General features: G+C 39.7%; 1 protein-coding gene across 1 annotated transcript; it reads right to left on the bottom strand.

The window, feature by feature from the left end:
- Nucleotides 1–320: 320 nt before the first annotated feature.
- On the bottom strand, nt 321–12,855 carry LOC121093161 (inducible T-cell costimulator-like). The gene is made up of 6 exons (XM_040605052.1): nt 12,749–12,855; nt 6,016–6,054; nt 5,052–5,390; nt 3,502–3,614; nt 2,802–2,892; nt 321–2,285 (listed from the first exon to the last, which is right to left on the bottom strand). The coding sequence occupies exons 1-5, from the start codon at nt 12,804–12,806 to the stop codon at nt 2,803–2,805; spliced, it is 639 nt and encodes a 212-aa protein (XP_040460986.1). The 5' UTR covers nt 12,807–12,855; the 3' UTR covers nt 321–2,285; nt 2,802.
- Between the last annotated feature and the right edge of the window lie 532 nt (nt 12,856–13,387).

The raw sequence follows: 13,387 nt of genomic DNA, 5'->3' as shown, positions 1-13,387 counted from the left end.
AAAGCAATCCTGAACATTATCTGTATATGGCATAAGGGGTTTAAAGAAAGGAAGAGATGGAACAATAGAAAAATAGACTTTCTCATGAAAATAAAAGGAAACAAATAGATCCGAACAGTGTCATTACCTCACTGCATAGAAACAGATCCAAATTTTTGGTTTTCATGTCCTCTCCCCTTAGTTCTTTCCCTGTTTCCCACTAAGATGCTACACAGGGATAAATTGCTTTGTACTCTCACACTATTGCATGTGGATTTTATAGAGCTTATTTCTTTCACACAACATGCATGCATACATGAACTTTCTTATGGACATCTGGGCATAATAAAAAAGTGATTTATTAAGAATAAAAATCTCTTCTTCAAAAAGAAAGCAGTGATGGAACCTGAGACTTCCAAAAGCTTTGTTTCAATGAGTATAAACCATTTATCTCTCCAGAGCAACATGTATGTATTTTGAACTACCTTGCTCAGACTTAAATAATTTGTCCTTTATCCAGCAGCATCTCAAGGCAAAACTCAAGCTTTTCCTTCTTTCAGTAACTCTTTATTCCTTGAATTTCCTTCTCAGTCTCATGAAATGTCACAGGGGAAAGGACTCTGCTATTACATAGGGTCTTGCATCCAGCATTTCTCATAGGCAGTAGGGGTTAGCTATTTTCAGCAACAATTTTCAAAGACAGTAACTTTTAAAGGCAATAATTTCACCAATATTTTTTAAAATGGTTAAATCAGTATATTTGTGGATGTACAGAAGAGAGTTTTGTTTGCTGTGAAGGCCAAGTAATTTGGCAAAGGTTATGTGGGGAACTATGGGAGAGAATGTAATGTTACCCAACATACCAGAGTGCCCCTTTACATGTCTGCCTAGGAGCTGGTTATCTAAGCAGGGTACCCACTGTGAAATTGGCAGTCCCCACTTCATTTGATACTTTACTCATTTCCCCTTTGCTTGATGTCACATTTAACAACTTGCACCTTCTCTTTGCAATAATTCTCCGTATTTAGGTGTTTGCTGAGGAAAACTCTGTTCTTGACATACCAGCTTATGTCATCTTCATGCCTGACAGTCCCTGTTTGCCCTATCAGATTTGAGACCAGCCTTCCATTTGCTGGACAAGTAGGATATGTACCTTTTACAACAGTGTCCTCTGACCAGTATTTGTTTTTCGAATGTATTATAGAGAAACTCAGAATCAATGCACTGCTTTGCTTCCAGCAGACAAAAGGGGTCTGGCAACAAATGCAAGCTGGATTCCCAGCTGGTCATTTATGGTCAGAGTTTTGATGGATTTCACAAGGAGCATGAAGGACTGATCATTTCATTCATCCTGAAGGCTCTGAGCAATTTAAGGCCGGTCAAGTAACCCCTGAACCCACTGGGGAACTGGTAAAGGTTTTGTGTCAACCACAAGAGGAAGATAATTGCAATGCAGAGTCTATGAATACACTGGACTTATGGACACTGCTGTATTTGTGCTGCAAGACATACAAATAGGAGAGATCGATCGTGCCTCCTAGTTTAGGGACTGACCCTGCAGGTTTGAACTGATTTAAAGAACAATTGCAGTCTTGCAATATATTCTTCAGTTACTAAAAGAATTCAGAATTTAATTACATAAAAGGAGCCCCAAGGTGTGAATGGCAAAGATGTACTGATAGCACAAACACAAAACAGATGCACATACCTGATGTACTGTGTCTCATTTTTTGTTCCCTGCTGTCCCATAGCTTGATGCAGGACAGTGTGTGTGCATACTGCACTCTCCTAGTGTGGTGCTAAAAAGTTTGACAGTGAGTGTGAGGATCAGTTAATAGAATCAGGCTAAAGTAGCCCTAAGAAAAGGGCATGCACAATACATTGACAGTCCTTCATGGCTGTGCCATGAGGATTTGCATTGGAGGTAGTCTCTTTTTGCCTTTTTTTTTTTTTTCCCCCTTTTTTTTGTCCCCAGTGGAAAGTTTATCATGGAGACTGTAGAAAATAAAAAAGGTTCCCCCTGTAGCAGCACTACAGGAATCTACTGTCAAGCAAACTCACTACATTTTCTTCAACTAAAAGCTGACATCTTTAACACATCGTTAGCATTTCACGTACAAGTCAGTGGATCAGGCAGCGTGCCAGTTAATGCACAAGGCTAGAGCAGAACACAGCTCAGAACAGTACTAGAGTGAGTGTTCCATGACTGAGCACGGGACCATCATGAAAGCTGATTTCCCATTGTCTGGCTTCAAGTAGCTAGAAACCTCTGCTGCCAGTATCACCATGCCACAAGCAACTTGTTCCTGGAATAGGAATGGAGAATTTAGTTACATGCAACCCCCATACATCTAAATCACCCCAAATCCTGATTCTGTTCTGTATCCAAAACTGATTTTGGCTACATGCAAGGCCTAAAATAGTTAGGAAGTTCCTCATTCTCTACAGATTATTTACCCTTAGCCAGTAACACTCAGTAAATCTAACAAATCACTTCCCCAGAGAGATTTTGGGTACCATGAATAGAATGGTTTCACATCTCTTCCTCATGCATAAGATCATTACTCTGCAATGATGTGAAGCAGTTGCATTTCTAGGAACCAGCTAACCATTCCAATTCAGAAGTTTTCCAGAGATTTTGCTTTTCATTGCCTCTTTCTGCTACATGGCAGCATGAGCGCCATTAACAAGCTATTGTAACAATCCCACCCACCCACCCAGGCAGAATCAAAGGGAGACACAGCAAGCAGCTCCTTCCCTCCCAGAGAAAGCCTTGCAACAGCTAGAAGCAGAGGTACAAGTACAACTAGGCTTAATACAACCTCAGATTCTTGTTTTTTTAGCTACATTCACTGCTGCCATGGGCATGTATTCACTGTTGTACTCATGGGAGTTGGATTCACACCGCTGATTCTGCCAACAGAGAGAAAATGCCATGAATTTAATTTGTGGTCACTAACCTCTGCCACTCCTGCCTTTGTTCTTTAAGTAGAGCAGTTATTCTGACTGTCATCAGTGGGAATATTAAAGTCAGAATAGACAGGCACTCACGTAGAAAACTTGGAATAAAACCAACTGAAAATGAAAAATATACATTGTCCAAAAGAACAACTAATGTCCATGGTCTCCTTTCTTTCCCGAGCCAGCTGGTTCTTTGTTTAAGTGGTTTTGCTCCAGAACAGAGTTGGAATTGCTCCACTTATGATTTGTTTTCCCTTCTTGAGGAAAACAATCAGGTGAATTGCTTACCAAAGTAATTTTGCTGACCTGTGCAGCATTTCTCCTCTTTCCTTTGATTCCCAGCCTTTAAATCAATAAACAATTTTGTCTTAAAAAAATTAAATCTGAGCCGCTGTCATCAATAACCAGATTTCAGTGGTAAATTAACAACTCAGTCTCTTTGTCAAAAAACACATCAAACGCTGAGTGAGTATACGCCTGTCCCACCCTCTAAATATCATTAAGTTCCCCATCCATGACCCTTGGAAGGAGAGTTCTGCAGAATCTCATAGACTTGCTTACCTTATTCCTTAAGCAACAGGCTATGACACAGCAGACACAGGAAATCATGGCAAACATGATCAGGCCAATAATTATCCATGACATGAATCCCAGTGAAATGCAGTCTTCCTTGTCTGGAGATGGGGAGGAAAAACAGTCATTACAGAAAATTTGCATTTCCCCCCCAACCCCAACCCTGCTGTACCTAACTGAAAATTCTTTCCCCTCTTCTCTTCATATCAATAAAATAGCAAACGTGAGCTCTGGCAAAGGATTTTCCTTGGAAAAGTGTTTTCAGCAGGAAGCAGAACATTGCAGTTTTGCAGGAGAGCTGAAACTGTTGGTGCACAGCCTGCAAGTGTAGATGAGGCCAAGCCAGGCTTGAGAGCATGATGGTATTTCAGATCTGAGCAAGGCTTAAGCTTACATTCAGTGAGTACCATAGATGATTTAAAGGGCAGCCTGGTCAAAAGAAGGGGGGACTTTGTCAGTCATGTTTGGATAGAAAGGCAAACTGAGGGACACAAGATTATCCTTGCCCAGATCTGGGAGAAGACGTGATAGGGCATGAAACATCTGGCAATAGCTATGAGCATCTGGCTATCCATACAAATGGAAATTGACAGCTTTCAGAAACACTGCAGACCAAAAGGGATGTCACAGCTTGATTCTGAGAAGCTGTTAAGTTCAGAGAAGGCTGAGAGATAATGTGATGCAACCTCATAATTATAGCCTTAGCTTTTCAGCTTCTATCTTTGTTTAGTCCTGGTGTTGAGAGAAAGGAAAAGATAGCAACAGAAGGACAACAGGCAGTACCATGTTGCAACTGAACTGTATAAAGAACCAAGAAGGGGTGTAAGCAAAACCACTATTAACTCTTCCAGCTTAATATACTAAAGATCCACTGAGCGAAAGGCAGTTCAAAATTAAAGACTGTGCAGTGAGTCTTCTGAAGTTAGTCCAAGCCCTTCTCAGTAAAAGGCAAAAAATTCACAGTAGTTGTGGACCTCTTCTGCCCTAAGAAGGCTCTAAACTGAAGGCCTGCTTCAGAGAGGTGAACACCATCTTCTTCACATCAGAGTGGCCATTTGATGTGGCATCAGTCTCATATACCACCACTATCACAGATACTTGACAGCTCTTTTTTTTTGTAATCCTAAGCATATGAAGATAGCTCTCAGAATGGATTATTTTTTTTTTTTTAACAACTAGAAAAAATCATAACATTTACACTCAGCAGCTTGGAAAATGGACAATGGGAAATTTCTGCTGCAGGCAAAGGTGGGACTGCAGTACTCCAGAAGACAGTCTACCTAGCTTGGGTGCCACCAACAATATGCAGAACTCAGCATGGCCTGCAAAACCTTACCAAGAAGATGAATAAATATGGAGAGGCCATGCTGAGCAGTCTGCCAACACAGCTCCATTGTTATCAGCCCCCTGCTAAGTAGTTTTAAGCTGTCTTAGAAATACCTGTGCAAACTTCAGTCACACTTTTCACTGCAGCATTGCTGTGCCCAATGTCTACTTATCAGTAAACTGAAGTGAGGGGAGAAGAGAAGTTAACTTACCTTGGATATACAAATAGGTTTCTTTCAGCCGGCATTCTATGTAAGGAGGGGGTAAGAACATCTCCAGGCAGTAGGTATAAATGTCAATATGCTTGCTTTCCAGATTTTTAAGAATGAAACTGGTGCTGCTATTTGAATGCTCTGTCTGACAGTAAGTGACATTACTCTTGGGGATAACTTTCTCTTCACTCAAATGGAGTGCACAGATCTCCTTCTTTTCATTCCCTTTAAAGAGGGTCATGCTGAACTCACTCACATTTTTGGGGTTGGGGAATGTGAACTTGAAGTTTCCATTTTCAAATTCCACCATCACCTGGGGGTCAGAGACATGAGGCTGATCTGAAGAAACAAAACCAATAAGCATGGTGACTCACACAGCAATTAAAAGAATCCCCAAAATCTTAAGAAACTATTTAAACAAAGCAAGTGAACCATGTGATTGAAACTTAAGCCATCCAGCCAGTTTGATGATGTAGCTGAAAACTTGAAATGGGACATGAAGACAAAACTCCTACATAAGTGCCTTAACCACCAGACTTATCTTTCCTTTCCAGAGTAGACAGTGGTTTGAGGCATGACATAAAGTTTAAACCTAATTACTTCAATGGCTATAGCACCTTTATCACTAATGGGAGGAGTAGAGGACAAATGTCACTATGTGCATGCACGCACATGCAATCCAGAAACCACATTTGACCTTCCCAAAAACTGTCTGAAAAACTCTCAGATGTCGTGCCACTCTCATTTCACACATTTTTTGGAGAAGAAAAAGAAAATAAACTGACCAAGGACCTCCTGCTACCTCCCAGTTTGACTTTGTAAAGTCAGTAACCAACAGCATGGGAAACTCGCTCAGATGAAAATGCGTTAAACTGTGCTGCAAAAAAAGGACAATACAGGGCAGTAGTTTCTGATCTAGAAAAGCATTTAAAACCATAACTTTAATTATGTAAATGTGTCTTACCTATATTTTTGCATGGTCTTGATGAGCAGCTATCAACTCCTGAAAAATACAAAATTTTTTCCTATTTAAAAGTAAAGAAGAGAGATGCAAGAACAGGGGCTGAGCTATGCCATGTTAAGTTGCTGAAGTTATTTTCTAATTTGTGTCATTAGCCTATATGATCCTATATGTGCTACACTATAAAATTATACGATGTGATAAAAGCACAAAATATAAAAGTCAAAGTAGAAAAAAATGCATTAAGCAGGAACGAATATTGATCATACACACGGCATGTATTAGTTCTTAAAAGACTTCTGCAAAATAATAAATGTACTTCATAAGTAGAAGCTGAGATGAAAGTAAAATTTCCCCCCAAATACTGAGAAAATGTGTCCCCAAATAAAAAAAGCATACTTTTGATTTCTCATGAATACAGAGCCTGCAACGAGCCAGCATCATACTTCATTTCCAGACCAAAGTGTCAATTTTGGTCTACACTCATTCTGTTTCCCCCACTGCTCAACACTGCATCAACATGTCTTCTTAAGGCACATCTAGAATGAATTTCTGTAAAAATGCTCCAATACATACAGGAAGCAAATATTCAAGCAATACATACAGGTTTTTTCCTTTTTCAATATCAACTTTTTCTCTTCAAGATTATCAAACTGTATTCAGTCCATTGTGCATAGGCAGCCTCCATTACAGGAGACAGGCACATTTTTAATAATTGTTCTAGGTTTGTTTTTTTAAGTCACTGCCTCCATCACCACCCACTATGGCAGTACTGAGAGTGGAATTTCCTGGCTGGCTTGGTGCCATGTACCACTTTGAAATGGTTTGTATGTCAGTACTGGCAGCATAGCACAGCCTGATAGTGTTTCATTTGGAATTTCTCTTTTTGCAGTCCCCTAAAATTAAAGGTACAGACAGGTACACAGACAAGTAGAAAACAAACTGTATTTGCTTTTCCTTGTTTTCTGGTAGCCTAAGTAAGCTCTTCAGAGACTGCTTAGACTGAAATATACTCTACATCAGGATTTTGTGATGATAAGGAAATATGGGGCAAATACGTAAAGACTTTTATGCACCATCCTATTCTTGTGGTTACTGCTACATGGTAGTCTAGATCCACACAAAGTAGGTCCCCAACTGTGCCAGGTATTGAATTCATTACACAGTACAAAGAATCTTTTTCTTGATAACAAAAGCACCTGTTACCTTTGACAACCAGCCCGTGTATTCACAGGAAGAGATTATTCTCGTTTGGGTACCTTTGTATGCTCTCAGCTCTTTCTGGACAGAGGCAATCTTTCAGTGTGCATGTTTTTTCCTTCTTTGAATTCTTGCTCCCCAATTACTACCAATGGCAAAGGCATTGTAATGAATACTTGTTTAAAGTATTTATAGTGTGACATATAAGCTAATGGACTTCTGGAAGACGCTTTACAATGCTCAGTTGGAAAGCAATAAAAATTGTTATATCTTTCTGATTGATTTACCCTCTTCCTAGTTATCACATTCTTCCTGGTTTACTGTGCACAGTCAGCACCCTTATCTAATTCTGCAATGGTTCTAATACTGGTACTTCTCCCAGAACTATTACTTAAGTGTGTGATAACAGACAAGGTATTTGGCATCTTGTACCACTGATGTGAAGATAAGACAGACAAAACACACAACTCACCAGGCCACAGTGAAATAGAGTTCTAGATATGCTGAAGGCACAGATACAGAAAGTGCAAGCCCTTATAATGGTATATAGTCTGAAAAGCTGAAAGCAAAGGTCAAATAAAGAAACAGTTCTTGATGACTTGCATGTTATATGGTGAAAGAAAGCAGCAGCTATGAGAACAGTATTTGAAGTAAAGGTCTTTTAAAATGCTCTGTAGTTTGGTAACATATACCTTTAAATTTAGGCCCAACAGCAAATTATTTAGGGAAAGGAAGAAAAAAACCAAGTGTATTGTTATAGCAGAAGCTAGGGAGCATGGTGAATACTTAAGTTGACCTGCTACTTTTGAGAAGCATCCACCTGTAGCTGAGACCTCTACATTTGTCACTGGTCATCTGAGAGGAGAGGCAGATGCTGACTCTGTCAGGGCAGCTACAGAGTCAAGCGGTGCCATATTCCCTCAAAACCCCAGAGGAGCATGGGGCTACCCTGCTCTGAGTGCTAAAGCAACAGCTTTGAATTTCATTTCTCGGCTTTTCTCTGAGAATAGTTCAGTTTTGCTGTTGGCTAATGAAATTGCCCTTTCATACCAGGTGGTTTAAAATGCCTGTCAGAGATCATGGTTTTAATCCTTGTTTTTAATGGAAAAGGGCAGAGAGAGGCCATTAACCATGTAGTTCATGTGACCTTCTGGCAAGCTGAAAGATCATTTCACATCCTCTCAGGCCCAGAAGCCTTAACTTCCTATTTTCAAGACAGACTCAGTAATGTATTTCTCTGAATGAGCATATTGGTAAATGTGATGCAATTAGTATTCCTCTGAAACAAGTAACCATACAGAAACAGAAGAGTGTGCTTAGCATAGTATAAAGAGAATGCATTTTAAAATGAGATTAACAGTGCCTGAGATTAAAACACAAAATTGCCTAAGTGGATGACCACAATGGGTGATATCTGATATGAATTTCCAACTCACTAGCTATTCTGCATCAGCTCCTAATGTGAATGCTCCCCCTGCACACTAAAAGGTGGTTTATTCCCCACTTCTTGTGCCTCATTGCTTTTCTCCTGTGCCTGTCTGTACTGGTTCATTTCTAGGGTAATCCTATGGACCTGTAACACTCTGTGGTTAGTGGCCAGACACATTTGGGATGTCATTTACCAAGCTACAGTCAGAACAAATGTACTGTGGGATGGGAGATAGGAAACTAAGGTTTAATCATCCAATAATATTGGGAGATTCACTCACCAAACCTCCCTAATACTACCTCAAAAACTGTGTGAATAAAAGACTACATCACAGTATTATTAAAAATGAACAGAAGAATCTCACTGGTTCAGTAATAAAACTGCTTACATTTGGCCATAAGGATCCTTTTTGGTATTTTTCATGAAAGAGCTAATTCAATTACATATGAAGGTTTTGAGACAAGAGGGAAAAAAATCTTTCATTCGTTTAATAGCATTATCACACTGTGGAGCTACATAGAGTTGTTCCTGGCTCACCTCACATGAAGCAGAGTGTGAAGGCAAATGTGGTTCAGATGTCAATCCAAGGGATAAATGTATCTATGAAAGTAACATCTTGCTGTGTTAAACTATGAAAGAGTGTGTGTGTGTACATTCTATGTATATGTATTTACAGTCATGTGCATTTCTGTCCTGGTTTCAGCTGGGATTGAGTTAATTTTCTTCTCAGTAGCTGGTGCAGTGCTGAGTTTTGGATTTGGTGTGAGAGCAATGTTGGTAACACACTGATGGCTTTGGTTGTTGCTGGGTGATGTTTGTACTAAGTCAAGGACTTCTCAGTTTCTGAGGTCCTGCCAGCCAGAGAGCTGAAGGGGCACAAGAAACTGGGAGGGGGGGATACAGTCAGGACAGGTGACCCAAACTATCCAAAGAGGTATTCCATACCATAGGATGTCATGCTCAGTATATAAACTGGGGAGGTTGGCTGGGGCTTGGTGAATACTGTTTGGGGACTGGCTGGACATCAGTCAGTGGGTGGTGAGCAACTGTATTATGCATCATTTGTTTTCTTTTTTCCTTTCCTTTTGGATTTCATCTCTCTCCCCTTCTCCCTCCTTTTCATTATAACTGTACTATTATTGTTAAGATCATCGTCATCATCATCATCGTTATTATTATTATTATAATATTTCCATTATTAAGTTTCTGATCTCAACCCTCAAGCGCTACATCTCTTTCTGATTTTCCTCCCCATCCCTCTGGGACTGCGGAGTGAGCAAGCAGCTACATGGTACTTAGTTAGTGGCTGGGGTTAAACCATGACAATTTGCATCTTGATTTCATCTTTGCTGCAGTGGGAAAGCACTACGGCAGAGGTTTGGGAATTTCTGTGGTAGTGTGCTTGGACACTGAGGCCAATGGAAGGCAGGTTATTTTTGATTTAATGGAATTGCAATTTTGAGCTTTCTGGTTGTTCTTTGGCAGACCCAATGCTATTTGCAAACATCACCAATCCATTACACATTTTGATCCTGACAGAAATTTTAAAATCATTTTTGATTTTTAAAACTTGGAGTTTAGGGTAGGAGAGTAGAATACCCTTGCTTTTCTTTTTCTTGCTGTTTTTTTTATCTGCCCCTGCTCTCAGAAAAGAGATAGATAAGTAATACAAAGAACAAGCATAATTTCACTTGGGTGTGTTTGTCTCTGAAGATGAGCAGGGAGAGTGCAGACCTTGCCTTTAAAACAAACATGCCTGTTTTGTTAATAATAAATGTGTAATGAAACCACACACAGTTCCTTTACGTTGCTATAGCTTTGACCTTTCAAGGCATTCTGAAAGATGACACTGTCAATTCAGTATCATTAGTCATATGTCTAAAACTAACACGTTCCTATCTTTCAAGAATCAAAGATTAAAAGACGAAAACAGTGCTTCTGGGCAAAGCAAGTAATGGCCACAATTACTCTAGGAAGCCATCTATAATCTGAATTATTTCTATGGTATAACATATGTTGTGAAATATGGAAACTCTTAGAAAATATACCACTAGCACAGCAGCTGTGCCTGATAATATTTCAGTCACCTTCTAAGAAATGACCATGATTTCCTCCTGTATTGACAACAGGAGATTTGTGGGTGAACAATGTTTTTTGTGTGTGACAATGTGTGACAATGCTTTGCAAATGTTGGCATGCAAAAGCTTGTGTGCAAAGTTTCATAGCAAGGGCCTCAAGTGCTATGGAATTTTACAGCACTGTACTACAAAATCCCATTGGCTACATTTCTCTACAGGCACCAGAGAGGCTCCATGCTCTTACAAAGGATTTCTTTATCGCAACTGGGTTATCAAATCATAATACACATATAGCATCTTCTGTGACCTATTTACATTGAAAAAAAACTATCCGTAGATCACTAGCAGGGCTTGCTAATCGCTAAGTCAAAAAAACCCAAATAACTAAACCACCCAACAAAAACTACCCAAAATCAAAATCTCAGAAGTTACTCCGCTTTTACTCCCAAAACCTTGCCACAGTGCTTGGCAGCACTCTTTGGAGTGTTACCTTGTTCTCTAAATGAAAGTATCATTCCAATGTGTCTTACATAAAGCTGATCTTTTACAACCCTTTTCTTTTTAGCAAGAATTATAATAATTAGTACTTTTTATGCTGAAAGCACTGTAAGGTAAAAAACCTGACACCGTTTCTTGTTACAGGCAGTCTCTTTCTCCTGCCATCTCCTGTCCCCAGCCCCGTGTCCAAATCCTACCCTTCACACCTGAAGGAAGGCAGAAACAAGGGAGAAATGCTGGAACCAGATAGAACAATTATCTGCATCCTTAAAATTGCAGCCTATTTCTTCCCACAATGAATGGGCCTTTTAGATAGTTCCAGCCACATGTAGAAGTATGCTGGTCAAGTATACTGCTAAATTGACCAGCCGAGAAATATTTAACAAAATTGATAGGCTTTTTTGTTAGTAGATTTAAGAATAACTTTTCAAGGAGAAAAAGCAGCTCATGTCCTTTTAGAGGTACTGATCACAATCTTTCCATCCCTGTGACTTCACTCATCTTAACAATCTATCTGAAAGCACAGTATACTGTCGCTGTATTAGTTAACCTTCAGAAGCGTATCTGCATCACCTAAAGAGCTGGAAACTGGTTTTTATTTAAATGAAAGCTTAAGTTCTGTATGAAACCTCAGGAATACTTAAATTCTGCAGAGGGACTAAAAACCTATCCTGTAACATAAGAAATACAGAAGCAAATGTACTCAATAGCCCTTGGCATGACCTTCGAAGAAACATGTTTAGATGGCGCTTAGTAACTGTGTGCACTAAATCTCAGGTCCTACTTGTATAACACATCATACCAAATCCTTGGACAGTATGAAAAAAAAAGACTCTTCTTAATTATATATTATATGTATTTCCGTCCTGGCCCAGTAGTATGTGGGTTTCAGAAAGGCTACAGATAAATGTATTTAACTTTGTGTAGCTGTGGTAAAGCACTACATCCATGTTTATGGCTGGACTGATATCAGTGCTGTCACTGTGTGCCTTCTCAAACAGCACTAGGAATGCTACGTTCCCTTTCAAATCACTCTGCATTTCAAGCCTGCACCAAAATTATCTCATCCACTCTTCCATACCATATACATTTTTCATAGTATAAAAGTTCTTTGCCCAAACAAGAGCAGGTTTAATATCAGTAACTTGGCTTCTCTTTATAAAGCCATTCACTGTCACACTGCTGTAAGACCTTATGCCCAGCAAGAGAAGAGGGTTGGAGCACTACAGTCTGAACAGGGACAGGTTTACAAACTAGAGGGTAACACTGAGCAGATGAGCTAAAGAATACAAACGATAAAAACTTGTACTTTTTAGTTTCAGAGCAAGTGCCCTGTGCTGGCAGGAATTCTCTCTTCCCGCTAACTCCAGTGATATTAAAGTCAAGAACAGTCTTTTTGTAGCTGTTTCCCTTAACTACCTCTTCCTCCAACCCCTCGCTAACATGCCTTATTTACTGTCTCTCATCATTGGACAAGTTAGATTCCATAAAAACATCTACTTCAAGGAGAATAATCCAAAATACTACTCACCGTACAGGGCTTCAAACTGAAAGCAGAGGACCCAGAAAGTTACAGCAACCGACTTCATGCTTGCTTGACGCAGAGGCACCAGCCTTCTGTCTACTGTGAAGATTGGAAAGAATTCATGGGTAGCAAAGGAAGTGGTTTGTGGGCAATAGGGGAAATTATATGAAAATCAGAAGGACTTTTGAATTTAACCCCTGCCTACATTATAGCTATGTCAGCATTAGCTGTCACCCACACCTGTGGAGTTTGCTACATTTTTTTCCTACCTCATGGCTTGCTGTCACAGACAGGAAGATGAAAGATTTTCTGACATTATTTTCTGCAAAAACTGTTTCTGGTTAAGTCTATCATAATAGAGACTACAATCATCTACAGTACATTTCCTGCAGATGGCTCATGGTCAGCAACTTGTTCCTTATACTAACTTACAATAAATGTATATTTGCAACTGGCAGCCTAGCTCCTCCCCACCAGTTTCAGCTGGTCTTACATAATTGATGGTCTTGCTCTGTGTGGAAACCATTCATTAGCAGGGTAGGAGTCTACTGTGTGTCCTGGTCCTGGAATTCATTGAAAGAACATGTCCAAATTGCAGAAGGATATCCTCAATCCTGTGACTTCCTGAAGACTCACTCCAACATA

Source organism: Falco naumanni, chromosome 8 (genome assembly GCF_017639655.2).
Source record: "Falco naumanni isolate bFalNau1 chromosome 8, bFalNau1.pat, whole genome shotgun sequence".
Taxonomy (NCBI): domain Eukaryota; kingdom Metazoa; phylum Chordata; class Aves; order Falconiformes; family Falconidae; genus Falco; species Falco naumanni.
The sequence above is the reverse complement of the archived record's forward strand: the minus strand, read 5'-3'. Positions and strand labels throughout refer to the sequence as shown.

Coding starts and splice junctions, on each gene's coding strand:
- LOC121093161 (XM_040605052.1), bottom strand. CDS start 12,806: ATGAAGTCGGTTGCTGTAACTTTCTGGGTCCTCTGCTTTCAGTTTGAA. Junction 6,055..12,748: donor TCAGTTTGAAGCCCTGTACG/GTGAGTAGTATT, acceptor TGTATTTTTCAG/GAGTTGATAGCTGCTCATCA. Junction 2,893..3,501: donor CCTGTTGCTTAAGGAATAAG/GTAAGCAAGTCT, acceptor CTCTGTTGGCAG/AATCAGCGGTGTGAATCCAA.